Genomic DNA, 26,716 nt, shown 5'->3' with positions numbered 1-26,716 from the left:
CTCTTCCTATTTCATCGACATCCTTTCTTTTCCTATTTCATTCGACATCATTTCTTTTCCTCCTTTTTTTCTCTTTCTTTCCCTTTTTCCTTGTTCCTTTTTAAAAAAAAAAAAAAAAAAATCAACACATTAACGACTTTTCTGCCTCTTTCCGACTCTTTACCCTGAAATTTTCGACCTCCGCCGACCTCAAGTTTCTTTTCGGCTTCGCCATTTTCACTTAGACTCTCTTGCCATTTTGTTCTTTTTCTATTTCGGATCTCTCAACGGTTCAAATCATCTCGACATACATCGTTATTCTTTTTCACATCGACAATCATTCACTGTTCATTTGCGATTCTTCAAAATCCTATTCATCACTATTCCATTCTAAACTCACGAAATTCTAATCATCACCATTCAATTCTAAACTCACAAAAAATTCTAATCATCACCATTCAATTCTAACTTAATTCAACAATAGACCAAATCAGAAAAAAAAAAAAAAAACTCTATTAATTCTCAATCACAAATCACATTCGCCTTTCTTCTCATATCACTAAAAATCATCTCTTCTCTCGATCACAACTCTCTTCGGTACTCGACTTTTTGGTAATCTCTTGGTTTCGGTCTTTGGTTTGGACGACAAGCGTGGATCGGGCGTTGGGGTTGCTGGACTTGGGAATCGGGGCGAGAAGTGTTGAAGGGTGGATGCGATGTGTGGTTTCGGTGGGGAAGGGATTGTGGATGGTGGACTGCTTGGTTACTCCTTTTTGGTTCGCTCTTGGGACCTTTGCTTTTTTTCAACCCGGGCACCTGTCATACGACAGAATGGATCGGCTCCAGTGTGTTGGCCAATAACCTTTCTCGGCCATTCACACAATATCGCACAACATCTTCAATCAGCGTTTTCGAAACATCTTCGAATTGACGCTTCCGACTCGCCATAGCCAACCATAAATCGCAACTAGTCACGTACCCAAATCTTCGACTAGTGCGATCGGGATAGGGAAGATAGGATTGAGTCCCAACCACCTCTTTCCAGTTCTTTGAGATTCAACTCATCGTCGCATAACCTTCGGCGCATAATCTTGTAGCACTTAACCTCTCCTTCGCTCCTGATTAGTTAGCAGCCCATACTCATCAAAACCCGCACGGCTCGACAGGCACCGCTGTCATCTAAACACCTTATGCCATCTACCTTGTTTCATTATGCTTTACCCGCTTGTGCGCGCGTTCTACTATATGTACTGCCACGAGTTGTATGATTTCTTCCCCCTCATCAAAATAAGATTATCGTTCTCAGCACCTTGAGAATTTGCCTTCTGCAAACTTTGTCACTTCGAACCCCTTCTAGTGTTCTGACTTGAAGAACTCAAGTTATCCAAAGCTTAAAACCTCCGAAGTAAGAAATTACTTATCTTCCTTCTTCAAAGTGCCCACCCGCCTGCCTGTACCAAGCGCCGTGTGACAGTGAATGGGGCAAGAAATGGGAACAGGGACTTGACACAGGTTCAAGGTAGCTGGGGTTTGAGCCACACTTCCAACGTCAAGACTAAGCAGATTGGTTGGAGTAGGACTGTGGCGGGACTTCTGGATGGACTGAATAGAGAGGACCTGCACCAGGTGAACTGGGGCAGTGGAAGAAGATGGCATCACACAGATGACGTTGGGGCGGAAGCGCCAGGTATAGACTGGGGTTGGAGGCTATGTGCAGAATAATTTTTCCAGTTGTTTAAAAGCTAAAATCCTCAACAATCTGAGATCAGAGGTCGTGGCCTCTTTCTTGCAGGAGAATTGGAACTTGTGGCATGGTTTAGCACAGTCTTACTCAACAGACAGTGGTTCCAAGTTTGGTGGCCCATTGGCGAAGATGTTGCAGCAGCTATGGGGCCAGCATTGTTTTTCTATCCCCATTACCCTGAAGGACAGGGTATGGTTAAGCAGGGAATGGGCCTTTGAAGTTGGTGCTAGGCAAGTTGAAGGGAAACAGTGGCAAGAATTCCCAAAATTTTCTGCATTTTCTGCATTTGGTGCCCTTTGTGGACCGGATCTCTACTAAGCAGACAAAAGGGTACTAACCTTGCAAAGCAGTCTTTGGGCCGCAGGTGGTGCTTCCTGTGGACATAGAGATTGATTGAGTAGTATCTTGGCATGGATTGGGATTCTTTGAAGTCAATGGCAGAACTCATTGCGGCCTGATCTATTCAGCTTGAACAGAGAAAAGAAACATACGGCATTGCATACCAGAAGATGATGAAATCTTGTGGCAACTCCATCCAATATTGGGAAGAGAATCATGTGGAAAGTCTCCATGATTGGCTGAAGGAGGAAGACATTGTTTTGGCATACAGCCAATCTCTCAAGATGCAGTGGGTCCAGTTATTTGCACACAAGTGGAACGGGCTCTACTGCATTTTCAAGCAGCTGGATGGCGGCTCTTACATGTTGGAAGAGCTGGAAGGCTCCAAGCTGAAGCAATGCTTCGCGGCAGACCAGGTCAAGAGTTATAATTACCACAGAGGCATAGAGGATCAAATCAAGTCCTCCAAATGTATGTATATCCAGGTAGCTACTACTATTATCACCTTTCAGCCCCCTACTTCTTGCCATATTTGTGAGCACTGTACTTCCTTCTGGACCTTTTCTAATAGTTTATTTTCATATCAAGCATGGGAAAGACTGCAAGTGGGGGAGAATGTGGTGTTCATGAGACCAGTAGACGCGGCAGAATCCAACTTTTGTTGTGGAGCTAGTGGACTTAGTCTCAAGACATTTTAGAACTTGCATCTCAAGCTCCAACTGCACTCTGCTAGGATTTTCAAGGTACAATCTCCAACTCCGCATCTGTAAATTCAGTTTTCTGTTTCATTACACTTTTTTAGCTATTTTTCTTCCTCTTTCAAGTTTTTCTATGTTTTTTCTTTTATGTCTTGTTCCACTTGCTTTTTTCTCTGGCTATTTCTGTGGATTTTTTCTGCATTGGGATTTCCATCCTCTCTTTTTTCCGGTTGCAAAGTGTTGAATGGTTGTTTTTGGGTTGTTTCTGTACATCTTGTTGTCTTAGTAGTGGAACTGCGTTGGGTGCCACTTGCCAAAATGTATTTCAAGCTCTGCCTGAGCTTGACCAAGGTCCCCCATGAAATTCAATCCTGATCCATGGGGAAAAACATCACTTGAGTTCTTTGATCCTATTGATTCTGATACTGATTTTTGGAGTCTGCTTCCCCTCTGGAACACTGTTTCAATAAAATATTGAGGCCTTTTTCATATTTTATTGATCCAGCTTTGAAATTTTGACCATTATTTTTAATGGTAATGGGTTTTTTTTCACCTTGCAAGTATCAAAACAATCCTTTTTTTTTCTAACACAGATAACAAAATAACAGCATTGGCCAAAAGAGCTAAACAAAACTCTTGATACCACTATGAAATTGACTCCATATCTACAGCAAATGGCTGCAAAGAAGGGACAGAAATCTAAACCTGCTATTGCTAACTTGTTGCTGCTACTGGTAACTGCAATGGTAACAAGCCAACAATCAATATGATATTAATATGTTACCATTACCAGTATAGTAACTGCCCAATGTTTCCCTCTGCCTGGGACATTCTGAGTTTTAGGCCTATTTTCCAATCCTTTTCCAATTCCCAAATCTCCAATCCCACCATATTCATAATTTTAAGCCTTTTTCTCTGACACCGTTTGTTTGAACTTATTCCCTTGATTCTCATTCATCTACCCCTGCCAAGGGTATCTATCCCCCTTGCCTTCTCAAACAAATCCACCCCCACCCTAGGCTACCTTTTCTTTGATACTTTTTCTGCTCAAGATAGACAGACTGTGCCAAATTCAGCTACACAGGATTTTCCCCTCACTGTGTTGCCTTATAGGGTCTGACACCATAGGAGCCCCATAACACCTATTTTGCATGATGCATGCACTCCAAATGAAATTATGCAGAGTTAAAATGGCAGTTACACTGGAGTGTGCCACTTGTCAACTGCCAACAATGGGAAGTTATTTACGTTACAATATCCAGAGGTATTTTTGTAATATAACTTCCCACCGTTACCAGATAATGTGTTACCGTTATCTGGAAACATTGCTCTTTGGGCCGGTGGGTAACGTAACAGAGGGTGTTTTCACCCTCAATGCCGGGAAAAATAATGGAGATAACGTGTCAACCGCGTTATCAGAGGTAAAAATGCCACAAAAGGGGGAAAACTCCCCTTTTTTGCGCAGGTTATCCTCCTATAACTGCGAGGGATAACGTAACAAGTCTTGGAAGAGAGGAAAAAAAATTGAAGAAAATGTAATGGAAGCTTTGCCACCATCATTGTAACAATAACAGCACAGATTCCGTTACATTTTTGTTTTTGTTACGCTACGGTTAATGGTAGCATAACCTCCCATTGTTGCAACTTCTGGCAGTTTCTAGAGTTTTGCTTTTAGTGATTTGAGCGCACAAAATTTTACACCATGGTTTTGGAATGCATGGGTTTTCACTCCAATAAATATTGGTGTGAGCCTCTTGAAAATCTAATTTTGATCACTTTTTGGAGTTTGGTCACTCCAACATTTGCTGGATTAGACACAAGATACAGTCAGATCCTTTATCAATATATATTTTGTGTCATAAATTAAAACTTCTGTTATCAGCCTCATGAATATTTACAAGTAGCTGAGTTACCATTGCTATCTGGCAAGAATTAAGTTGTTACTGGAAACTGATTTCTGAGTTGCTGCTCATCCTGTATGATGCCACATTGGCAGATTTGGCGTGGCTTCAAATGAATTAAAAATTTGCAAAAGGTTGCATGTCATTGATGTTTACTTCGACAATGATTTTGAACAATGCTTATTTTTGACCTAATCTGAATATTACTAAACTAATGAGGAAAGGAACTTGAAATATAGGGTGTCATTTTTACTCCGACAAAAAGTTGTTTGATATTCATAACCGTGCGATCCCTTGACGGATCTTGACCGGCAGGATAATTCTTCGCAGATAAATTATAGTTGGTAGACGCAATAGTAATGCGTAGAAATCAATCGAAAGAGGGGTGTAATTCAGATGATAGATTTGGCCAGATGGGGAGAACGTATGGACAAGATTGATAGTCCGGTTCTTCTTCCGATAACGTGCAAAATGACGAGGTGTCGTCGGCCTCGTCTTCGGTTTCCATACTTCCTGGATTCGGTACACTAAAGCTGTGTACTCGGGAGCAGTGAGTATCTGTAATTAATCAATTGAAGTTGTCAGCTAAGAAGAAACCCGAAAGTGTGATAGGAGTCTTACCTGAGTCCATCACTGAAAGCTGGGCGGAACGATGTGCAGGAGCGACCAGACAAGATTGCAAACTGAAGCCGTTCAGTGGACCGAAAGGTCTTGTCTCATCCTCAACGAACCGGGAAGGTACTGAAAAAGTCCTCGATAAACCGTTGTGTTCGGATGAGGCCAAGCCGAACGTTGGTAAAGAGTCGCATTTGACGAGGGCGGTTAATTGTGGGGGTTGTCTTTGATGTTCTTTCATCTGCTTGATCGTATAGCGAAGGGTACAAAGCGTATCGAGCATCTCATCGTCCAACGAACTGTCGCTTCCTTCCTCGACCACTAACCTCTCCGATGATCGTATCTCACGCGTTAGACCTCCGAGATTGTAACTCCATGTTTTCTTATCGTCTTTCAGGCACACGCCAGACGAAGAAATCTCAGGCATCGAGTTGGGTGGTGGCAAGAAATCTGGAAGGTCTTGCACATATTCAGAATGGACCATGACGTAGTCGCCGCCATGTTCGAGTACAGCTCTAGGAATGACGTGTGAGCTGTGCGTGCTACTTGATTGGGGACGTCCCGCGGCGCCTGCATGAGACTGATCAGAATCGGTTGATTCTATCGACTCGCGAGAACGGGAGGGTCGGTGGGTCCGTATGATCTTTGGATTGGCGGTAAACAGGCTCAAAGGGCGCAGTCGCTGGTGACGAAGCTTGGCCAATGTCTGCTTTAAGGAATGGCCATCCCGCTGACCGTCTTTGCTACGATTGGATAAGCTCCCAGCGCTGCTGCTGGCAGCCAGGCTAGGATCAGGGCCTTCTGTCGCCCTCCGTGGTTGATCGGAGCTGATTCGTCGACTCAGTTGTGCCTTGGCAGTCCCGTCGCCATGAGTTGATGAGCCTGAATCCCGCCTAATCAATTTTGGACGTGAATATCGCGTAAAGGCATCCAGCATTGTCACAGGCAGCGAACGGAGTTAGGGTAGCAGAATACCACTGATGAGGCTGCAAAATAATAGCAAACGGAATAAATCTGTAGAAATATTGATTTTGGGGCTGTTACGAATCGTGGATTAGTATGGGGCGGTTGGCCGTCAGATGACAGTCTGGCGGGCTGTCTTGGAGCAATGCGAGAACGGGTGACAAGGGGTAAGAGAGCTTCCTGCGGGTATCCATTTTCAGAAGTTTTGAAGCCTCCTAAACTCTACAAGGGGAAGCTCCCTCTTTCTTGAGTCGACGGATGAATCATGATTGCCGCTAGCTGTTCATCGTATGTCTATCAACTTCCAAGTATGGATAGGTGCTGATAGGTGCCTAGATGCCGGTAACAAGGTTACTAATGTAGAGTCAAGGAAATTGAATACAATCCTGCTGGTGGTAAGACTGTTAATCCACAACCCGCGGGATTAAGTCCATCATAAGCACGTGCGGTAAGTCAGCAATGGCTCATTTTTTCCCTTGGCAGTTGCGGCCTCTCGGTGGACCAACAACTGTTGCCACCTCCATTGTCAACTCACACCCTGTTCGTTCTCAGGAGTTATATGTAGACCAGATCGGATCTAATGCTCATGGGCAGTCATTTGTGCTGCTCCGGGGTGTGTATGTATCAATGAGAGCTTTGTGCGAGGAACCGGAAGAAGTCAAACTCAAGGCAGGCGATGCGAGTCGGCATCGGAGACAGGTGGTGGTTCACCAGGGTCCCGGTAGGTCGCGGGGGCCGGCGGTCAGAGAGCTTGAAGGCTTGGGAACCTCCGGATATGCAGAGTCCATTAATCAGATCCTGCTATGTAGCGCAGGTACAGGAGTTTATGTTGGACCAAAGCCTTACCAAATGCCACATAACAAGCAGGAGGTGTGCAACGAAAGACCCCAAGGAATGTCAACCTAGACTTTAATCATCTTCAAGGTAAGCAACATGAAAGCAAAAGTTATTTGTATCATTAATCCCACTCATAGTTACAGTTCTTTCCCCCCTCATGACATCGACAAAAATAGCAGTGGACTGCCAGACACTGGCCTAAGAATCATTCGCTCAAGATCATCAAGAAAGTGTGCAACGTGTCCTGGCCAAAGTTACCAATTAGGGGATTTTTTTGTTAACTTCCATATACATATAATAAGTTGTATTAGTCGATTTAGAATACTGGCACAAAATTTATTTATTTGACATCTACTTCATAATTACTCTGATGGCATAAAAAATCGGACTTACTTCGCGCACTGCCAAAAACTCTTCGCGCACTGTTAAAAAATAATGCTATTACTGCAATGAAGCTTTCAGGTTTGCCATCTATAGGAACTAATAATCTCAGGCTGAAGATTCTGTATCATTAACACAAGGCAGCAGCTTCACCAAACTCACTCATGCTATGTACTCATGGGGTTCAAAATAAAGAGGCCTCTATACTTTGTATGTTCACCAAAGGAAACTCCCGCTACGCGAGGATTCCGGTCACCCGACCCGACGTCGCAACCCCTTCCGTCCGCGCCTCCCAAAAACACCTGAAAACCTCTGTGTACACGGGGATTTCCAGGTAAATGTTTTCGAGCATTTCCTCCTGGCAATACGAAGCGGTTCCTGAAAGGGCACCCCAAAGACAAGAAGACGCCGGCCCGAGAAGGAGGAAACATCCTCCTACTCGGGTCCATAGATAAGGTCTCTGGCGACCGGCCGACGGCCTTCTCCTCGGCGCGCAGGTATAGACTCACTCTGGAATTGCTCGTCAACCCCGGCGAAGCGAGGAATCCTTTTCGGCTAGTAGGTAGGATCTGTACTAACCAGCCAATGCGGGCAGCATTCATCATCGGCCGGTCGGCACAGACACGCGCCGACGAGGATTGCTCATCAGCCGGCTGGTACAGATTGTACCGCCGGGGATGAGACATCCTCCTGGGCGTCAGATCGTCTTTATGGGGTCCCTTTCAAGGCCCCTCTTCTCATTTCCACCAAGACAAGTTGGAAAAGTCAACCTGGAAATACCTGTGTAGCTAGTACTTATCAAATCAGTCGTCCCACGACAATCAGTATATTTTCGAACAATCCTTGCAAACGTGCGCTCACACCGACGTATATGATGTCAACATGGATGTAAATTTTTTTCCTTGGCCAGTAGATGGATAGCGTGCTTGAACTTCTTGATTGATTGACCGTAAAAAGTCAGCAAGGGGAAGACAGTTATACATAACCAAAGACGGAAGTCGGCTGAGCGATTCTCGATTATGCTCGAGTGTGGACTTTGAATGAAAGATACATTCAGCCTTGTTTGAGTGCTCTAAGGATTTTACTTGTATCGGATCATACGCTGATTTGCTGGTGTCCGCTAGACTACATACTTGCCTGTTATTCCCAACGAACACCACATCGGGCGATGAGTAGAGAAGTACCTCGCGCAAATCGGTTGGGATCGGTGACTTGAGTGGAACGCGCTTTCTCCTCGATGCTTGATGAGCAGAAACCGGTTGATTGGTTCATCGTGACCTGTACAGGCTTTAATATGCCCTGAAAAATCATGTCAACCAATAAACTGTGGCGAATATGAAAAAACGGGTCAGTAGTGGTGCCTCCCAGAGTCAAGTAGTCGCAATCCGGTTTAATTAGCTTCAAGAGCCCTACGCCCAGGGGGAAGTAGCTTACAAGGAGAATAAAAAGGTGGGCCGACTCGGTCGAAAGTTCTAGGCAGACTGAGTAGACTCCAATAAAATGGACAAACAAACAGCATCGCCTTTGTTCTTTGGGGCCTCAGGCTCCACTTTGAACGGCGCATTGTGATTGGTCGTATCAATGATACCCCAAAGACTCTTTTTTTTTCGCGACTCACCTGGACTTAAAAAGGCCACCATCCGGGTCGAACTTGTTCTCCATCCGCTCCATCCCCCTCCCATCCACATATTTTCCTTTCCGACTCTCCGACTACTCCACGATCCTTTCCTCCAGCCCCTTTCCTCCAGCCCCCAGATTTTCAAGCCAGTCTGGATTACATATTCACTTCCATTCCGATCGACTCTCTTGAGACTTTTCCGGCTGTCTTCTTGAGAACGCTCTCAATCGTACCTGAGTTTCACTGTTCTTACTCGGCAAGGTCTCTCCTACCCCATATATCCGGATGAGCCTCTCGTGAATTATTTCTCAAGTTGATTCGCACTGCTTGATCATCATAACTACATATCCCCTTGAAGCGTTAACGTGTTCGAAGACGATTCGGCAGTCTCTCGCAAATATTTATCAGAAGACACCAAACTTCAGCGCATTTCCATGTGTCTGACTGAAATGGCCCGTCGAGCATCATAATGCCTCTGCTCATATATTTCTAAGTTGCATGATTTGCTTGAGCTTTTATGTCTTGATGGATTGCAATTTTTTGACCGTTTATATCTTCAAGCATCACGATGCTTACATCATCCATTGGTTAACTCGGTTGAATGTATGATCTTGTGCGAGGTTGCCTTGCAAACAGGAACGGGACCAAAGGTCTAACTAGCATCATCAGCCGATTTGGCAGAATGGACTTCATGTTGATGTTTGATTATCTGGTCGACCTGGCTCTTGACCCATCACAAATACTTTGATCATGCCTTCCAGCTATAGCGTTCCAAACTTCCGTGTTGCTTCGTTGCGTATCTTCCCAGTCATGTATTGTAGGGTAGATATCCCCCGGAACTGGCTTTGGTTGTTTTGGGCGTGTCCAACATTGTGTACACCAACGCACATTTTTTTCTCTCACTTCGACAATCTGAATGTTGCTTCTCTCAATCAGATTTTGTGGGGTAGATATCCCCTAGCTAGTAGAACTGGATTTAGTTATTTTGGGGCGTATCCAACAAAGTGCACCGCACCAAACATTTCTGTCTTTCATTTTATCTCTAAGCCAAACCGGCCGGTCACTTTCTGCGATAGCCTACAGACTTTCGGCTCATAGGATGGCATATGTGTGCTTACCTTTTTCCCTTTTTCTCAAACCGCACCCTAAGTACAAACAGATCGCGCTGACTTTGATTTTTTTTCTAGCATCTGGGTCCGCTTGAGCAGTGACGCAGTCCTCTCACACGACGAGTGCGCGATTTTATCCGCCGGGGCATCCCCAAGGACTGCATTGCATTCGACTTTAATCGGAGGGCACCTTTTCAGGTCCCGTCTTTGATTGTGCTCTATCATCAGCCGAACGGGCCAGGTGGACTGTCGGTCAGTAGTTGCTCCGTTTCCAGACGGATCACATGGTCGACCGATTTCGTTGCTGATTTTCATGTTCGCGACCCGACAATCATCCAGGTGGTTGGTCTCCTTTTCAGTCCTAAAAAATAGGGCATATCCTGTGATGCTTTGACAAAGCCCACTCATTGCACATGTCCGCCACATATCCGATGAGGTCAGTCACACGGCTCTTCCTATTCATCAACACTCAAAACTTCTCTCTAGCCAACCTACTCCTTCTTTACCTGCAGCCAGTGGCAAGATATTGAGACTTTCATGTCGGAGGGCATATCCTCGTATTTGACCGGTTAGACTCGTCGCCCATCACCACTAAAGATCCAATTAGGTTAGTCGCAAGAGTTTTTATATTTGTCAACACCCAGGCCTTCTGACTAATCAACCTTCTCCTTCTTTACCTGCATCTCACAGTCACGGGACGCAGAGACCCTAATGTCAGAGGGCATATCCTCGTATACGAGTCAGGTCGGAGTGCTTGCGATGCATCACACACCTACCCTTGGCAAGTGATCCGATCAAGACGCGGGCGGCTTTTCATGTGCCACACGACTATGTACCCTGCTCACTTTCGACGGCAGATGCTTTTTGCATGCAAGTTTATGGTCTGAAGTTGAACTTCGGGCATCATATCCCGGTGAAGAGTTCTCGGCACAGGAACATTCTGCAATTGGGTGCACCCGCCGTCATCGTGATTGCATTCATGTATACCAGCAGCCGCCTGCTTCGCACGCCCACTCTTTCGGTTACAATATCCGGTCGAATGACAAAGAGGAAGCGGCGATCGCGTTGTGTGACTAGTGAATACGGCATATCCCAACGCGTGGTCCTGGCGCACTTGATTGATATAATACCAAGCGAGAAGGACAGCCAATTCGGAGTAAACAAGGAATATCTTGCACGATCCTATGCTCAGAGCAGTCGGACCTTCTTTTATATCCGATCTCTTCGTCCCGAATCTCTATGCACGGGTGCCGAGGTGAGTTCGGCGATAAGTTCTCAAGCGAGATCCCGAACCTGACGAAAAATGATCGCTGTGCGAATGAAGATATCACCTTCAGGGCATGCACCGTCGTGTATTCGGGTTGACGGGTTGAAGTTTGTCCCAAGCGACTCGCAGACTGAGACAGCCGGCTCGAGGTTGCTGCGGAAGAGGCGTCGGCGCGGAAGTGCGGAAGGCTGGCCCGGGCCCGATGATGATGTCATCAGGCCATTGGCCTGATCTGAGGGAAATCGCCCGGGACGGCCTTCTTGGGCCTCGCCCCGTGTTTCTGGCTATCCTGGCGAGTCAACTCCGGCGCTCAAGGAGGAAGGATCTTTCCCTATTGCCAATCGATGTTGCCCTCCTGACCAAGCAGCAATCGACCAGATCCATCCTCTGAAGACGAGAAGAATGGCCAGGGGCGACCAAAGCAAGCGGAAGCCGAAGATGAGCAACATGCCCGTCCTCGTCCGGCGCGCACATCGTAGGCACCGTCTTGTCTCTCCCCTCCCTGCCTGATCTGGAACAGTGCGACCGACGGTTCGACCCCACTATTTTTGGCGATCCAGAACGAACGCGGAACGCAATGCTTCATCACCTCTCCATCTCGGCCACCAAGATGGGTACATCTTCCACATTGCGACTTCCGTCGAACCGGCCACAGACTATATCCATGAGCCCTGTTGATAACAGACAGGATGTCTGTCTGCGTCGGCATGCTGTGACGGTGGCCTATGGCCATGTTGCTCATGGAGGTACAGAGGCGGTGTTTCTGCCACATCTGCTCCAGACACCTAGATCTTGTATCTTCATTCTCAGCTAGTAAGAACTCAGGCGCAGTTGTACCTACTCTTTTCCGCATCCTCCGGTACTGGTTGAATACAGATCTTAGGCCACATTCACAAAGCTTCCTCCATGACTATTACAGTGCCCCCCACGACTTCTCAACTACCCCGCACCTGCAAAAACAAATTGAACTTTGAACAATGTGTTCAAAGTCACCAGACATGTATCACATGTAAACTATACATTTTTGAGCCCTACAGACGTAGGAGAACTCAAAAATATAACTTTGAAGTCTGTGCAATGCCTCAAAAAAAAGTTTCATTTTTTTCAGATGCAAAAATTGGAACAGCTGGTTTTAAGACCATAGTATGTGGTTACAGACATGTACTATGGACTTATGGAATATTTATTATGTATTTAGAGACTAAATTATCTATGTACATACATACTACAGGTGTAGGTATTTATGTAAACATGTACATACCTCCTTAGTTATTGTTGATTGCCATATCCATCAGTACACTCTTTGGAATGTGGCAATGTGAAGAATATTTCTTCATTGCTCTCTTGGCAGCGGGTCCAGTGAAATTTCAATGACTTTGGACTATTATCATGCATGTTACCAGGTCTGGTTGGTGAAATGTGACATTTGCATCAAAAAATGGGCCAAAAAGAGCCCAGCATCAGCCCACTTTTAAAAGAATTTTTGGAAAATGAATCTCCAAAATTTGGAACCCCCCTGTAGGGGGAGTTGAGAAGTCGTGGGGGGCACTGTATCTCCACTTACATGGTTAGCTAGTTTATTCTTGTCTGTCTGCTTTTCTTCTCGAGCCTGTCATGAAAGCATCAATGGATCTTAGGTATTGCGTGGGAGCCTTGAGAATCATGTGGTAATGAGTGTTTCTCTGCAGACTGGCTGTTGTCAGATCCTCCCCAGCATTAGAAGCACATGTGCAGGTATGGTTTTATGGAGGGGTTCTCTTGGGCTTTTACCATCCACCATCTGATTGACACAGTCCTGGGTTATCACTTTCTTGCCTTCACATGTCCTGAGAAGCTCTGTAAAAAGCCTATTTACACACACACATGAATACATGTATGGCTGGAGTCTTTCCAACAAAGCCAAGCTGATTTCCTTGCTACCTAACACAGAAATTACACATAAACAATTAATAGGCCGAGATAATGGATATATGCGAGAAGATAATCGGTGCGTGTTTCAAAAGATGAGAGAGAGGTTGCGTGATTTTTTTGATTCAGAAGAAAAGGGGGGGAGGCTGTGAGGGGATTACTGGGAGTTGAGCGAGGATTGGAAGTTGATGAGCTGGGAGCGATCGACGACGGAGAGGAAGAATTCGCCGGGGTTATCGGTCCAGCTGACGGAGTTCGAGGGGTACTTGTAGACGCCGGGGCTCGTCGAGATGAGGGTGGAGGGGGGCGTGGGGCGGAGGGCAGGCCGGGTGAGGATGGCGAGCGGGGAGTGCAGGTTGCGTTGGTTGAGCTTGAAGGAGCTCGAGATGAACGGCTTCAAGGACACGATCTTCGCCGAGTCTTTCAGCTCCAGGAACAGCAGACTCAGGGACTCGTTCAGGTCGGGCGTGAAGACTTGGTTGTTCACGAGGACCACATCCGCCCTGCACAAAACACACACACACACACACACACAGACAGAAAGAGAGAGACAGAGAATATATATGTATAGGTCAGCAAAGGTCGACGGGGCTTGAGACGGACGGGATCGGGGAGGAGAGGGGGCTGTGCTCAACTGTCGCAGCCATTGGCCGACCCGAGGGTCTTTAGTGAAGTCGGCCTGGAAGAGCAGGGGCGCGCCGGGGCTGACTCCCCAGAGCGAATGGGCGCGGCCGACGACCTCGCGACACTGATGGTTGGCGAGGGTAGCGCATCCGTCCATGATTTCGAAGCCGACGGCGACGCAGCCGACTTCGAGGGCGACCTGGAGGACGATGTTTCCGATGCCTGAGCCGAGGTCGAGGAAGACCATGCCGGGGCGGAGGCCGACGAGCCGGATGATCTCGGAGACGAACCGGGGCTTGAGCTCGCCATAGACATTGCTGCTCCAGGTCTCGTAGCCCTGCAAGAGCTCCAACTGGGGGCCGACTTGGCGGTCATACGTCTGCCCCAGGATCGTCTCCCAGACGCCCTGCGGCATGCCCACGAATCCCGCGATCTGTCGCCCGATCATCCCCCCGTCGATCAGATGCTTGATCACCCGGTTGTACCACCCCACCAGCCCCAGAAACAGTGGCCCGTTCTTCCGCCGCACCGCCCGCTGAAGCTCCTTTAGTAACGGCTTGCCGCTCAGGTCCAGCGACGGGTCCGAAAGCGGGATCTTCGGCAGCGTCGACGTCCCCCCCGTCTCCGGCGACGACCGGTCCTGCGAGCGCCGGTTCAGGAAACTGAAGTCGTGAGGCTGGGTATGTGAGGCCGATGCGGAGTGGGATGTGATCGGGTGGGGCTCGGAGAAGAAGTGGAGGGATTGCTGGGGCGTGAGGTAGTATGTAAGCGTGGTGGTAATGACCTAAAATAACATTGGTTAGTTGGGGGTTGATTTTGTGTTTCAGAGAGAGAAGATTGGAGAGCTACGTTTAAGAGGTCATCCAGTGGCCGATATTCGTCTTGGTCGTTCTTGGGCACGAGCAGGGGAAAGAGCTCATGGGCGCCGGTGGGATAGATGACTCTGAGCTGGGGCTCCTGCTTCACGAACGGCCAACGCGCGGGGTCCTGGTCGGTGAACCAGGGCTTGAACATGCTGCGATGGGCGGCGACGAGCTTGGCCGAGCTGGTCAGCTTGCGGGCCGCCGGCTCGGCATGCAACGGGTGGCTGGCCGAGTAGGGCGCCACCGTCTTGTCTACGCAGCGCGGGATGATCGGGTGCTGTTGGTAGTCCTGGTGGTTCGTCGCCCGGCTCCTGGTCTCGCTCTCGCCATCGGCTCGAGTCTTGGTGATCTCGTGCGGTTTGCCGTCGCTCTGGCTATCTTCAGCTTTGTTATCGCTCTGTTTAGGCTTGTGATCGTCCAGTCCAGCTTTATTGTCTTTCAGTCCAGCTTTATTGTCTTTCAGTCCAGCTTTATCGTCTTTCAGGCCAGCTTTGTGGCCATCCCGTCCAGCGTTGTGGTCGTTCTCCCCCGCTTTGTGGTCGGTCTGCCCCGCCTTGGCACTGTTCAGTTCAGCCTTGTGGTCGTTCTGCCCCGCCTTGGCACTGTTCAGTTCAGCCTTGTGGTCGGTCTGCCCCGCCTTGGCACTGTTCAGTTCAGCCTTGTGGTCGGTCTGCCCCGCCTTGGTACTGTTCAGTTCAGCCTTGTGGTCGTTCTGCCCCGCTTGTTTGCGGTTCGGTTCCGGCTTCTTATGGTTTGGTTCAGTTTTGGTATCCTTTTGGATACCGCTAGTTTTTTTGTTATCTGAAGGGTTGCTGTTCTTCTGGCTGGCTTGGGGATTGTCGTGGTTCTTTCGCTTGGTAAGCTTACTGTCGTGGCTGTCGTTCTGCTGGTGATGCCGTGCTGGTTGTGGTGCTGGTTGTGGTGGTTGTGGTTGTGGTGGTAGCTCGTTTGTTGTTGTTGTGTGGTTGAGTTTGATTCTCTTTGGCTGCTGTTCGGCTGATGCTGTTTTGATTCTGACTGGGGTGGAGGGTGTCCGTTTCGTGGGCAGCTGCTGTCGATGGTGCTGCTTGAGTCGTGGGTCGCTGAAGAGGCAGTCCATGGTGTGGTTGGTGGCCAGATGGGGCTGGGCAGCGAGTCCGCTGGCTGTCCCGCTCTTCTTCGCCATGCCAACTGCAAGCCTCGAAACTTGCCGCCCGGCCACTCCGAGCCGGCGCTCCCGGGGCACATCTCACATTCGGCCCGGCTGAGCAGTCCGACAGCCGGCGCACCAAGCGGCTTCACCCCAAGCCTGCTCTCCTCCAATGGTTTGTCCGGGAGGCTTGATCCCGGGCTGACTGCAAAGTCGGAACAGGACAGGCCGAAACCACCGGCGAGTCGCTGTAATATTTTAGAATCCCATCGACGGAAAGGGTCAATTGAATCTCAAAGAGCACTGCCACCATCCAGGGGGCTCTGACGTCATCGCCCTCGGCCTGGACAGCTGGCTGACTCCAGCCACCTCCGCACACAACCACCATCCTCCAAGATGGCCCTCAAGACCGCCCCGCTTGCCAGCCTCGCCCCCCCAGACTCAGACATCCCGCAGGACTTCGGCGTCGTCGTCGACCTGGCCTCGTACACGGACGGCCAATTCGACCCGCTCACCATGTCCGACCACGAATTCAAACAGGTCCATCCACTCCCTCCACTCACCCGTCACACCCAGCCAATAATCCCTTGCTTGTTTCTCTTTTCGCGGGGGATAGTTGGAGGAGCTTCTCTACAGACATTCCATCGTCTTGTGGCGAGGCGTCACGCTGAGCCCCGAGCAGCAGTTCGTGCTCACCAACAGATTCGACCTCGCCTCCAACTCCTACGGGTTAGCTTTCATCAACTCAAGAACCTCCTTGCCCCTCTTGCTGACTTTCCCCAGAATGTGGCGTTGCACGTGACAGCCATGGCACCGAGACGTCTGGCCTGCAAGCTAAATCGTTGAGTTCCATCTGAAATCCAACACCTCACCTCCACATCTCACCTATACGCATATCTCTTTCTTTGGATTATCTACGCAGGATCCTGCACCCAGACCTCAAGACCCTGCCCGGCCAGCCCCAAGTCCAGCTGATCGGCAACGGCCAAGTGACCGACCAGGCCGTCGCCCCCGGCCTCACTCCACTGCCCGTCCTCAAACACCCCCATCACAAGACGTTCCATAAAGACGTCATCTCAGAGGAGGACGAGAAGAAGGGCCACACCCGGTTCTACCGCTGGTATGCTCACCCAATCCGGCATAGATCCCTCCCCCCGCACCACTTGCTGATCTTTCAATCATCGTTGTTGGGGGGAAGGCATATCGACGCGGCCTTGTACGACCTCAATCCGCCCAAAGTGACCACCTTGCAGGCCCTGCGCGTCCCCCAAGGCGCGCCCCAGATCTGCCGCTACGATGACGGGACGGGCGACGAGCTCAAGGTTCCTTTGGGCACCACCGTCTGTAAATCACCAATCTGCCCCCTCCCAATCTCCGTTGCTGTTCACTCACACCTGCTCCATCCTCCGGATCACACATCCTTGATCAAGTCGTCAGCGGCAAGAAAATGTTCCAAGTCTTGCCGCCGGAGTTGAAGAGCTTGGCCGTCCGGACCAGCGTCCAATACAGTCCCCATCCAGTACGCACCCCCCTCCTCTACACAAAAAGGGAAACTGACCGAGGAGCATTGTGGATAGTACGTGTGGATGTCGGAAGCGAAAGCCAAATCGACCGGGCTCGGGCTCGAGACCGAGGGGAAAGAGCTCCCGAGGAGCCAGCTCCCGGCGGTCGAGGAGGCCAAGATCAAAACCTTCCCCGTCGTCAGTCATCTCCACACCCATCCTTCTTCACTTTGGGGTATTGAATAAACTGGGATGGCAGTTGTGGAAGAACCCGGTGACGGGCGACTTGCATCTCGAAGTCCATCCGTGCGGCGCCGAGAAGCTGCTGATCGCGCCGCTCCCAGGCCCCGCGAAAGGCGCGGATCGGGCGCTGTATCCCGACGGGGCCACCATCGACGACCTGGCGCTTGTCCGGGCGCTGCTCTACAAGCTGCAGCGGCCGGGGATAGCGCCCTCCTTAGTGTATGCGCACGACTGGAGAGAGAAAGACCTGTCAGTCCCCCCCTCTCCTCCCCCCCCCCCTCGTCGGCTGCCCGCCTCTGTTGACCCTCTGCCTGTTTTTTCGCGGACGGATGGCGGCGGCCCGTCAGGTGTCTGTTCCATAACCGCGGCGTCCTGCACAGCGTCGTCGGCGCCTTCACGCCCGACCAGCATCGCGCCTTCTGGCAATGCAATATCGCCGCCACTGCGCCTCCGCCCGGCCCCGATCCCGCCGACATCGCCCAATACGCGTGAACCCTCTCCCGCACAGCTTCAGCTCTCATTGTATATTCGACTCGCGTCTCTGCGAGGCAAACTTGTCGTCGGTCTCGCGATCTCAAATCACTTGTTTATCACTTGCCTGTTTGTACTACTGCTACTACTGCTACTACTACTACTACTACTTGAAGGAATTAATGATGGACGTTGTGGTGTTGGCGAAGCTGGGGACAGACATTATTGAACTATTTCCCTGCCAAAAATCATGCGCAACTTGTGTTGTGGCATGGTGAACCTGGGAACGGACATCCTTGAATTATGCCCCTGCCGAAAATCACGGGGAACTCACTGCCCATATACCTATATTTTTTCCAGCTTGATAATTTGTAATTTTATGTTGATTTCATGATCTGCAAGTCAACTTTGAGCCCCAACAGGACCATAAAGACCCGTCTTGCCAATTGCTCTCCCTGTTCCAGAGCTCCTGCTCCTCCCCCCTTGCTCAATAACATGGGCATTCAGATGGTGCGATCTGGATATGCTTGTCTCTGTGCAAGAAAAAAACTGGCACCCCCCACTGCAAGAAAAAGTCAGGCAAGTGACAGCAGTTTGTAGGAATCCAGACCAAAGCCCGCAGCAACCTTTCCGGAAGCTTGCGCGGCCAGACCAAGGCGCAAGCCCAGCTGCAAAGAAAGGTTAGCCCTCCTCTGCGGTTGAAAGAGAGACTGTACTTAGGTTGCTTACTGGATTTCCAGTCAAGGAGATGCAAGCCGGCCGTGGCTACAATCCCGGTCGTAGATCTCCTCGTATCCGGGCAGCTTCCCCAGTCCCCATCCACGGACACTCTGAGGCTGGCGGACTCCAAACGCTTGCAGACAAGTCTGACGTTTCGGCTTGCCGGATAGGTGCCACAATACCTGCACAGTGGCCTCGCAGGGCCTGGTTCCTGGAGTCTCCAGGTATTGGGAATGTTGGCTTACTGATACAGAGATATCCGGTCTGGTGAGGATACTGAGGTAGGTAAGCAATCCCACAAGAGCCCGGTAGCTCATGTTCAGCTTCCTGAGTGTGTTGATCTCATGCGCAGTTGCTTTGGAGAGTCTCTCCCTTGGGTTCAATAGGCAGGAGGCAGGGTGTTCCCTGTCATGGCCAAATTCCACTAGCTTCTGCTGGACGTGCTGTGTCTGGTTGATCTGCAGACCGCCTGTGAAGCAATCTATGTTCATTCCTAAGAGAAACTCGGCGTTGCCTGGGTATTTGATTTCACGCTCCTTTTCCATCTCAGCACTAAAGACCTCCGGCCTATGGCTGATTATGACAATGTTGTCCACGTGTGCAAAAGGCCAGGTGGCCCGCTTGCCGTCTGCCTTGCGCCTCCAGAATACACACGGGTCAGATACCGAAATTTGGAAGCCTAGCGGCTTGAGGTAGCACATTAAGCGCTTCTACCAGACAAGCGGGGCCTGGCGTAAGCCGTAGATAGCCTTCTTTAGGTGGAAGACCAAGTTCGGAGGGCAGCTGTAACCTTGAGGTGGGAGAAATGTGACTGTTTCTTCCAGCGGGCACGTGAGAAAGGTGTTTCTGATGTTGAGCTGGTGTATTTTCATCCCGTGGTTGACAGAAAAAGAGATGAGCAGTCTTAAGGAGGCGGCTTTTGTTGGAATATATGCTTCAAGCTCCATTTGAGGGGCCAAGCTATATGATCTAATTTACCAAAATCACCAGTAAGACCAACTGTGTGTTTAGCTCAAACCACCAGCAAAGGGGTCACGTAAACCGGATTTTGTCGCGCTGACGTAATCCAAATCCAAATTCAACTTTGCCCCCCGGCCCAGTTGTCACCTGCCATTTTCAATGGCGGGTGCAAGAGCAGAGCAGAACACCCTTGATGGCTGGTTAGCACCGGCCACCGAGAGGATATGCACATTTCCCTTGATGGACCGTCCGTACCGGAAATCATGAGGAACACACTACACACTCTTGATGGCCGGTCAGTACCGGCCAACAGGAGTAAAGCACCACCTGTACTCTCAATGGATGATACTGACCAGCCATTGAGAGGTGATACACACACACCTTGATGGCCCGTCAGTACACCGGACATGGAGAGGAATGCACTGAGCTCTTGATGGCCGGTACTAGCGGTGTAAAGCTCAAAAGTGTTCCTGAGAACCGGGTGCTGAGTGCGGAAAGGGATGTATGAGGAAACCTCTGCCTTTCCTGGCTCACTAGACACTAAAACAAGCCCACCAATCTCAGATTGGCAGGTTTAATGTAGTGATAGTGGAGTGTTATCAAAAGATAACTGTTGTTATAAAGTGGGTGCGATGAAGTTGCTAAAATGTGTTATGAGTGAGGAGTCTGGACTTCAACCAGGTGATAGTTGGTCAAAGAGGACCCCTCAGAGGTTTGTGTTATGTAATGTGAGTGTTGTGTAGAGTTGTTATTTCGTATGTAAGTGTTTTGTAATGTGTGTAAAACCAAAATATAGGGTGACTGATATATTGTGGAGTGAGCAGTTTTGTACTTTGTTATAGGGGAAACTGAGTGCAGGTAGTCTGCTGGGGGGAAGTTACAACAGGGGAGGAGAGCCTCCTTTTAAAAGAATTTGAAGAATGATTTATTGCCTAAAATAAAAGCCGACACACTTAAGAAGAAAAAGTCAGGAAGACATGAAGTGATCAAAAGACGAGATAAAGAGAAAAGAACCAACATTTGAGAGAGCAGGGATTTGTGAGTAAGAAGGCAAGGAAATGAGAACTAAGAATAGATGGGTGGTGTGGACAAACTGAAGAAGACAGGTTAGTTGAGAATAAGAGCAAGGATGAAAAGATTTAGCACAATCTCACCAGACAAAGAAGGACAGGGCACGAGTGAGGATTTAAGAGTAAAGAGATAAGAAGAAGAGAAAGAAGAAAGATATGAGAGTGAGTTTTGAGGTGAAGGGAAGTTGTTCTTGAATGTTGAGGAGTTGTTGATGAGTAGTCGGTGAGTTGAGTGATTTGAGGAGTGGATGTTGATCAGTATGATTGAGCAAAGGATTGGAGTGAGAATTAAATGAGAGGTGTCACGGGTGTGACATGTGAGTGATTTTTACACCTTTTATAGACAATGGTGAGGGATTTTAGCTCCAGAGGAGCTCCACATGAGAGATTTTAGCTAGGTACATGAGGGTTTTTGGCTAGTACATATGTTGAATGGGTGAATGTGATTGGTCAGGACTGTACAGGTGATTATGGGTTATGACATGCAGGCTGAATCAGGAGGTGTGATTGGTCAGGACAGGATGTTAGTGTAGTCATGCTGTAACCAGGTCACCTGCTGTTGTTATGCAACAAAAATCCACTAGCGCATGCAGCTTAGTGCATGCAGCTATCACATGCAGCTAGCATCTGCATGAGTGCCTGCATGTGTACACTGTATGTATGTAAGTGATGATGCAGCTATGTGAAAATATGTGTGTAGCTATGTATGTGACCGTGTGTGTAACTAAGTGTTGTAAATGTGGATTGTGTAACTGTTTGAGATTGTAAGGGGTATTGTGAGTGTGTAAGAGTATGTAACTTCTGACTGAGTGACATTATGAGTGTTCTGTAAGGCAAGACTAGGGGTGAATTTGTCCCTAGAAGCTGAATCTTGAGGAATATTAAGTGATTGATAAGAGGAAAAGGGGGATTAAGAGTAAAACTAATAGAAATAAAAAAGAAAAGCAGAAAATTTTGATTTTGGTATATGGGATACCATAAAGCATACCACAGCGGGCCATTGAGAGGAAAGCACTAAGCTCTTGATGGCCAGTACTAGCCAGCCATCAAGAGGAAAGCACTAAGCTCTCAATGGCCAGTACTAGCCAGCCATCAAGAACAAAATTTTGTACTCAATGTTTATACACACCTCTATCAATGGCCTTTCAGTACTTGCCATTGAAAGGAGCTAGAGATGGCACTTGGCACCCGCCAGCGGGTACCTGCCACACTTCAGCACATAATTCTATGCGCTTGCAGGTAACCATTGCGCGTGTGCAGCTCCCTGTATGTATTTTTACTAAAATGGAACCCCTGGCACCCGCCATGGGCGCCTGCAAGCGCATAGAATTATGTGCTGAAGTGTGACAGGTACCCGCCGGCGGGTACCAAGTGCCATCTCTGAAAGGAGCATACTACACTCTCAATGGCCTGCACTGATTGGCCATCAAGAGTGTGGTATGTTCCTCTTGATGGCCAGTACTGACGGGCCATTGAGCAAGGTGAGTACATATAGTGTCAAAGATCAAATTTTGCTCTTGATGGCCGGCTAGTACTGGCCATTGAGAGCTTAGTGCTTTTCTCTCAATGGCCGGCTAGTACCGGCCATCAACAGCTCAGTGCTTTCCTCTTGATGGCCGGCGTACTGACAGGCCATCAAGGTGTGTGTGTATCATCTCTCAATGGCTGGTCAGTACCATCCATTGAGATTACAGGCGGTGCTTTACTCTTGTTGGCCGGTACTGACAGGCCATCAAGAGTGTGTAGTGTGTTCCTCATGATGTCCAGTACGGACGGTCCATCAAGGGAAATGTGCATATCCTCTCGGTGGCCGGTGCTAACCAGCCATCAAGGGTGTTATTCTTTGCTCTTGCACCCGCCATTGAGAATGGCAGGTGACGAAATCCCAGCCAGGTGACGACTGGGCTGGGGGGCGAAATTTGAATTTGAATTTGGATTATGTCAGCGCAACAAAATCTGGTTAGTCACCCATTTGCTGGCAGTGTCAGGGGCATAAGAGCAGCTCTCATGAATGTAGAAAGTTGTGGGTTCAAATCTCACAACACACAATTCTTTTCACCTGAGTAATTTCAACATCTTTGCCAATTGGAGCGTAGACAGCATCAAAGTTTCTTCTGTGTACCTGCCAAAATCCCTGGCCACAGATGCGGGCTTTGAATTCAATGAATTTTTTCAAAGGGCCTAGCTTTCTCCTGTATGCCCAGGTAGATGGGATGGGTTTGTCTGATTGCAATTGCTGGAAGAATACCCATACCTGGTGCTTGAGCATGTTTGATATTTCCTTCTGTTCCGCCTGCGTCCAGCTGTTGCAATCTGTCCCGCTCATTAGAGATGGCAATCGGTACCTGGGTACCCACCGCGTGTCCGGGTACCGCTTGCTTTTTTGGCCCAAAACAAATACCCGTACCCGTACTTGGCACCCGCGGCGGCGGTGCCCGGGTATTTTTGGCGGGTACCGGCGGTACCTGCCAAGTTATTTTTTGTAGGTATGTACCTGCTCACCAAGAGGAATCCCTCTTGGGCCTTGGCGAGCTGGTATCTGTATACCTGCCGCCGAGAGGGGATTCATCTCGGTGAGCAAGTATACATACCAGCTCGCCGGGAGAGATTCCTCTTGGCAAGCACTGGTATACACAACACCAGTTCGCCAAGAGGGATTCCTCTCGGCGAGCACTGGTATACACACACCAGCTCACCAAGAGGGATTCCTCTCGGCAAGTAGGTATACACACACCAGCTCGCCGAGAGGGATTCCTCTTGGCGAGCAGGTATACATATACCAGCTCGCCAGTGCCCAAGAGGGATCCCTCTTGGCGAGCAGGTACATTCACTAGCTTGCCCAGAGGGATTCATCTCGGGGGCTGCGAGCTGGTATATGTATACCTGCTCGCCAAGAGGGATCCCTCTTGGGCACCGGCGAGCTGGTATATGTATGCCTGCTCGCCAAGAGGAATCCCTCTCGGCGAGCTGGTGTGTGTATACCTGCTCGCCGAGAGGGATTCCTACCGGCGGGCTGGTGTGTGAATACCTGCTCGCCAAGAGGCTGCTTGCCGAGAGGAATCCCTCTCGGCGAGCTGGTGTGTGCATACCAGTTTTCCCTCTTGGCAAGCATGTGTACATGTATTTACCAGCTCGCCAAGAGGCTGGGCTGATATACATGCACCTAACTTAACACAAGTCCCCCACTTCGGAGGGCCCTGGTACAGCCTGGGCTGGCGCAAAGCGCCCTTGCGCGAAGCGCGACCTCCGAAGGAGGGACTTGGGACTAATGTCCACTTTTTGGCCTGAGGGTTTGAGGCCTTTTGGCAGGTGTTTTGTGCCATTCAAATTTTGACCCTGTTCCCAAAGGGCCCCAGGCATTCCCTTTGGATCATGAAACTCGTCTCACTCTTCCCTATCTTTTGCCGCTACACAAGTCTCTGGAAGTCCAAGCGTTCTCCTCCCATGACCCTCCAAACTTATGGTCTTTGGGGTATTCTGGGCTGTATGACATGTGTGGATTGAACTGAACTCGGAAAACAGTATGCTCATTCAATTCAATTCCACAGGATCCAAGCTCTCCGAGCTCTGGTAAATATGCCTTGGCCAATCCAGCTCATGCATCCAATCCTCATTATGAGGACATGGATATGAAGCCAAGATGGTCAGCTATATTGACCCTTCAGGGCTTCAGCAAAGGCTTGTCAGTTTTTGCTGTGTGGAGGACAAAAGGAAAAAAGGGCATAAAAAGCCACAAAAGCCCCAAACTCTCAGGCAAAAAGTATGACATAAGTCATAAGCCTCTCCTGCAGAGAGTCCCTTCGGGACGTTGGGGTCCCCCCCCCCCGTTCGAGAGGCTTAGTTAGGCTAGTACATGCACCAGCTCTCCAAGAGGGATCTCTCTCGGCCAGCTGGTGGAGCCGCAGCCGGGGATATCACACAGGACAGGGGGGCGGGGACATCCACAGCGGGAAAAAGGTAGCATTATTGGCGGGTATCAAACGGCGGTACCCGGGTACCCACCTAAAAATTGCACAAAAACGGACACCCGTACCCGTACTTGGCACCCGCCACCCCAATGAGTACCCGCCGGCGGGTCCCAGGTGACCGTTTGCCATCTCTACCGCTCATGGCTTGCTTGTGGTTCTTGGGGTCAGCTTTGATCTTGATGAGAGATGCTTGGCGTAGGTGTTTGCCCTGAATTATGTTAGCGGAGTCAATGCCACTGGAGATCTCATGGGCTGGAGGCGCCAGCGTCCAAGTGTAGCGCCTTCCTGTCTGTGGAGCTGGTGTCTGTGAGTCATCAGGCGTCTCAAGTGGGCCGTGGGAAGCGTTCTGGATGTGAGGACTCCTGGAGCAAAGATCCCAAACAATACTGGAAATGTCTTGGGCCTCAAGCTCTAACTTTTCTGCCTCTGAAGCTTTGTGTTGGTCCTTGGTCAGGAATTCCTCCTCACTGAACGGGAGCGGATCTGTTGAGTCAAAGCTAGGTAGCTTATCAAGCCCCAGTGCTGTGTGGCTCTTGTTCAGTTCTGGAAATTCTTGAAAGCTAGATTTGTGTGAAGCCCCGCGCTCCTCTTCTATTTCACAAGGTTACACTAGACCTTTCTTTGATTATATAAGCTCTCATCTATATAGTCCACACTTCACCACTCCCCGCATAGCTCAGTAGAGACCCCGGACTGATCCCTCTCTCACTGAGCTAGGTAAGCTTCTCATTTCCCTTTCTCCTCCTTCCTCTATGATCCATCTTGTATGTAGAGAGAACCCGGACTGGTCCCCCTCTCACTGAGCTAGCTCTAGGAGATAAAGCCCCCAAGATTGTTTCTAAAACCTCTCCAAGGCTTCACTGCCTTTTCCCTCCGCATCCGGATAGTGAAGGGTCTCCTGACCCTTACACTTTGTCAAAATGAACATACTTGGCCATTGTGGTGTGCTGTGCCTGTTGCAATGCCAAATGGAAATATGAAAAGGTATTATGATAGTACAGTTACACACAAGTGGAACCCATTAGAAGAGGAGGAGATAATCTTGCACACCAGTTACAACATTTACACACATACACCCTTTGGTAGCCACTGCGGATTGGAATGAAGAATACACAACGTAGATACAAGGAAAAGGGAGGAGGAAGGAAGGAGGAGCAGATAGAGGCTTTGACCCCCAAATCCTGGAAAGGAGGAGTATTCTAGTTGGGTGCAGAGTGCATGGAAGTTGGCTTGGTTACATAGCAACACATTCTGAAGGATATGAAAGATGGCTTGGGTACATAGCAACACATGACATCAGGCAGTGCAATATATGCAGGCAGATAAGGTGTACAAATTGTGTCACTGCAGCATAGTTCCCTTGTTGCTTGTGTGGCTGTGCAGTACAGGTGTACATATGCTGTGCAACTGAGATCCCCTGCAGCTAAATTCCCTCAAACACATTCCCCTGGAGCTAAAATCCCTCATTCTTCAATATAAAAGGAGCTCTTCTCCCCCCCATAATTTTTCTTTTTCACCATCAACCTATAGAGGTCTGGTCACATATGGTAGTTTAGCAGTAGTAGTCTTGAGTAGCTTAGAGTCAGTCAGTCAGTAGTGTTAGTTCAGCAGTAGAATCAACAATCAAAAACCAACCAACCAACCAACAACTCATTCTCCTTATTAGCATATTAGTAGTAGTAGTAGAAGTAGAAGTAGTAGTACGAATTATAACATCAACAACATTAGAGGAACTTCACCATAACAAACCACGTTATCCTTATTTATAACCGGTCTAAAAACACATTGAATTAGATATATTTAGGTC

At 49.0% G+C, this 26,716-nt stretch overlaps 4 protein-coding genes across 4 annotated transcripts; 2 read left to right on the top strand and 2 right to left on the bottom strand.

Moving 5' to 3' along the window:
* Positions 1-5,031: 5,031 nt before the first annotated feature.
* On the bottom strand, positions 5,032-6,213 carry PtA15_17A264 (uncharacterized protein; the record flags this gene model as incomplete). The annotated part of the gene is made up of 2 exons (XM_053164362.1): positions 5,032-5,219; positions 5,283-6,213. The coding sequence occupies 2 exons, from the start codon at positions 6,211-6,213 to the stop codon at positions 5,032-5,034; spliced, it is 1,119 nt and encodes a 372-aa protein (XP_053028337.1).
* A 4,384-nt stretch (positions 6,214-10,597) lies between these two features.
* PtA15_17A263 (uncharacterized protein) lies at positions 10,598-12,265 on the top strand (the record flags this gene model as incomplete). Its single annotated transcript, XM_053164361.1, has 5 exons — positions 10,598-10,620; positions 10,697-10,752; positions 10,875-10,897; positions 11,689-11,926; positions 12,012-12,265. The coding sequence occupies 5 exons, from the start codon at positions 10,598-10,600 to the stop codon at positions 12,263-12,265; spliced, it is 594 nt and encodes a 197-aa protein (XP_053028336.1).
* Positions 12,266-13,516: 1,251 nt separating this feature from the next.
* PtA15_17A262 (uncharacterized protein) lies at positions 13,517-16,011 on the bottom strand (the record flags this gene model as incomplete). Its single annotated transcript, XM_053164360.1, has 4 exons — positions 13,517-13,862; positions 13,995-14,767; positions 14,833-15,708; positions 15,865-16,011. 4 exons carry the CDS (start codon positions 16,009-16,011, stop codon positions 13,517-13,519), a joined length of 2,142 nt encoding a protein of 713 aa, XP_053028335.1.
* Positions 16,012-16,371: 360 nt separating this feature from the next.
* On the top strand, positions 16,372-18,212 carry PtA15_17A261 (uncharacterized protein; the record flags this gene model as incomplete). The annotated part of the gene is made up of 9 exons (XM_053164359.1): positions 16,372-16,515; positions 16,592-16,704; positions 16,781-16,816; positions 16,898-17,095; positions 17,174-17,319; positions 17,406-17,494; positions 17,553-17,675; positions 17,737-17,969; positions 18,068-18,212. 9 exons carry the CDS (start codon positions 16,372-16,374, stop codon positions 18,210-18,212), a joined length of 1,227 nt encoding a protein of 408 aa, XP_053028334.1.
* Positions 18,213-26,716: the final 8,504 nt, after the last annotated feature.

This window comes from Puccinia triticina, chromosome 17A (genome assembly GCF_026914185.1).
Source record: "Puccinia triticina chromosome 17A, complete sequence".
Classification (NCBI taxonomy): Eukaryota; Fungi; Basidiomycota; class Pucciniomycetes; order Pucciniales; family Pucciniaceae; genus Puccinia; species Puccinia triticina.
This window is presented reverse-complemented; position numbering and strand designations above follow the sequence as displayed.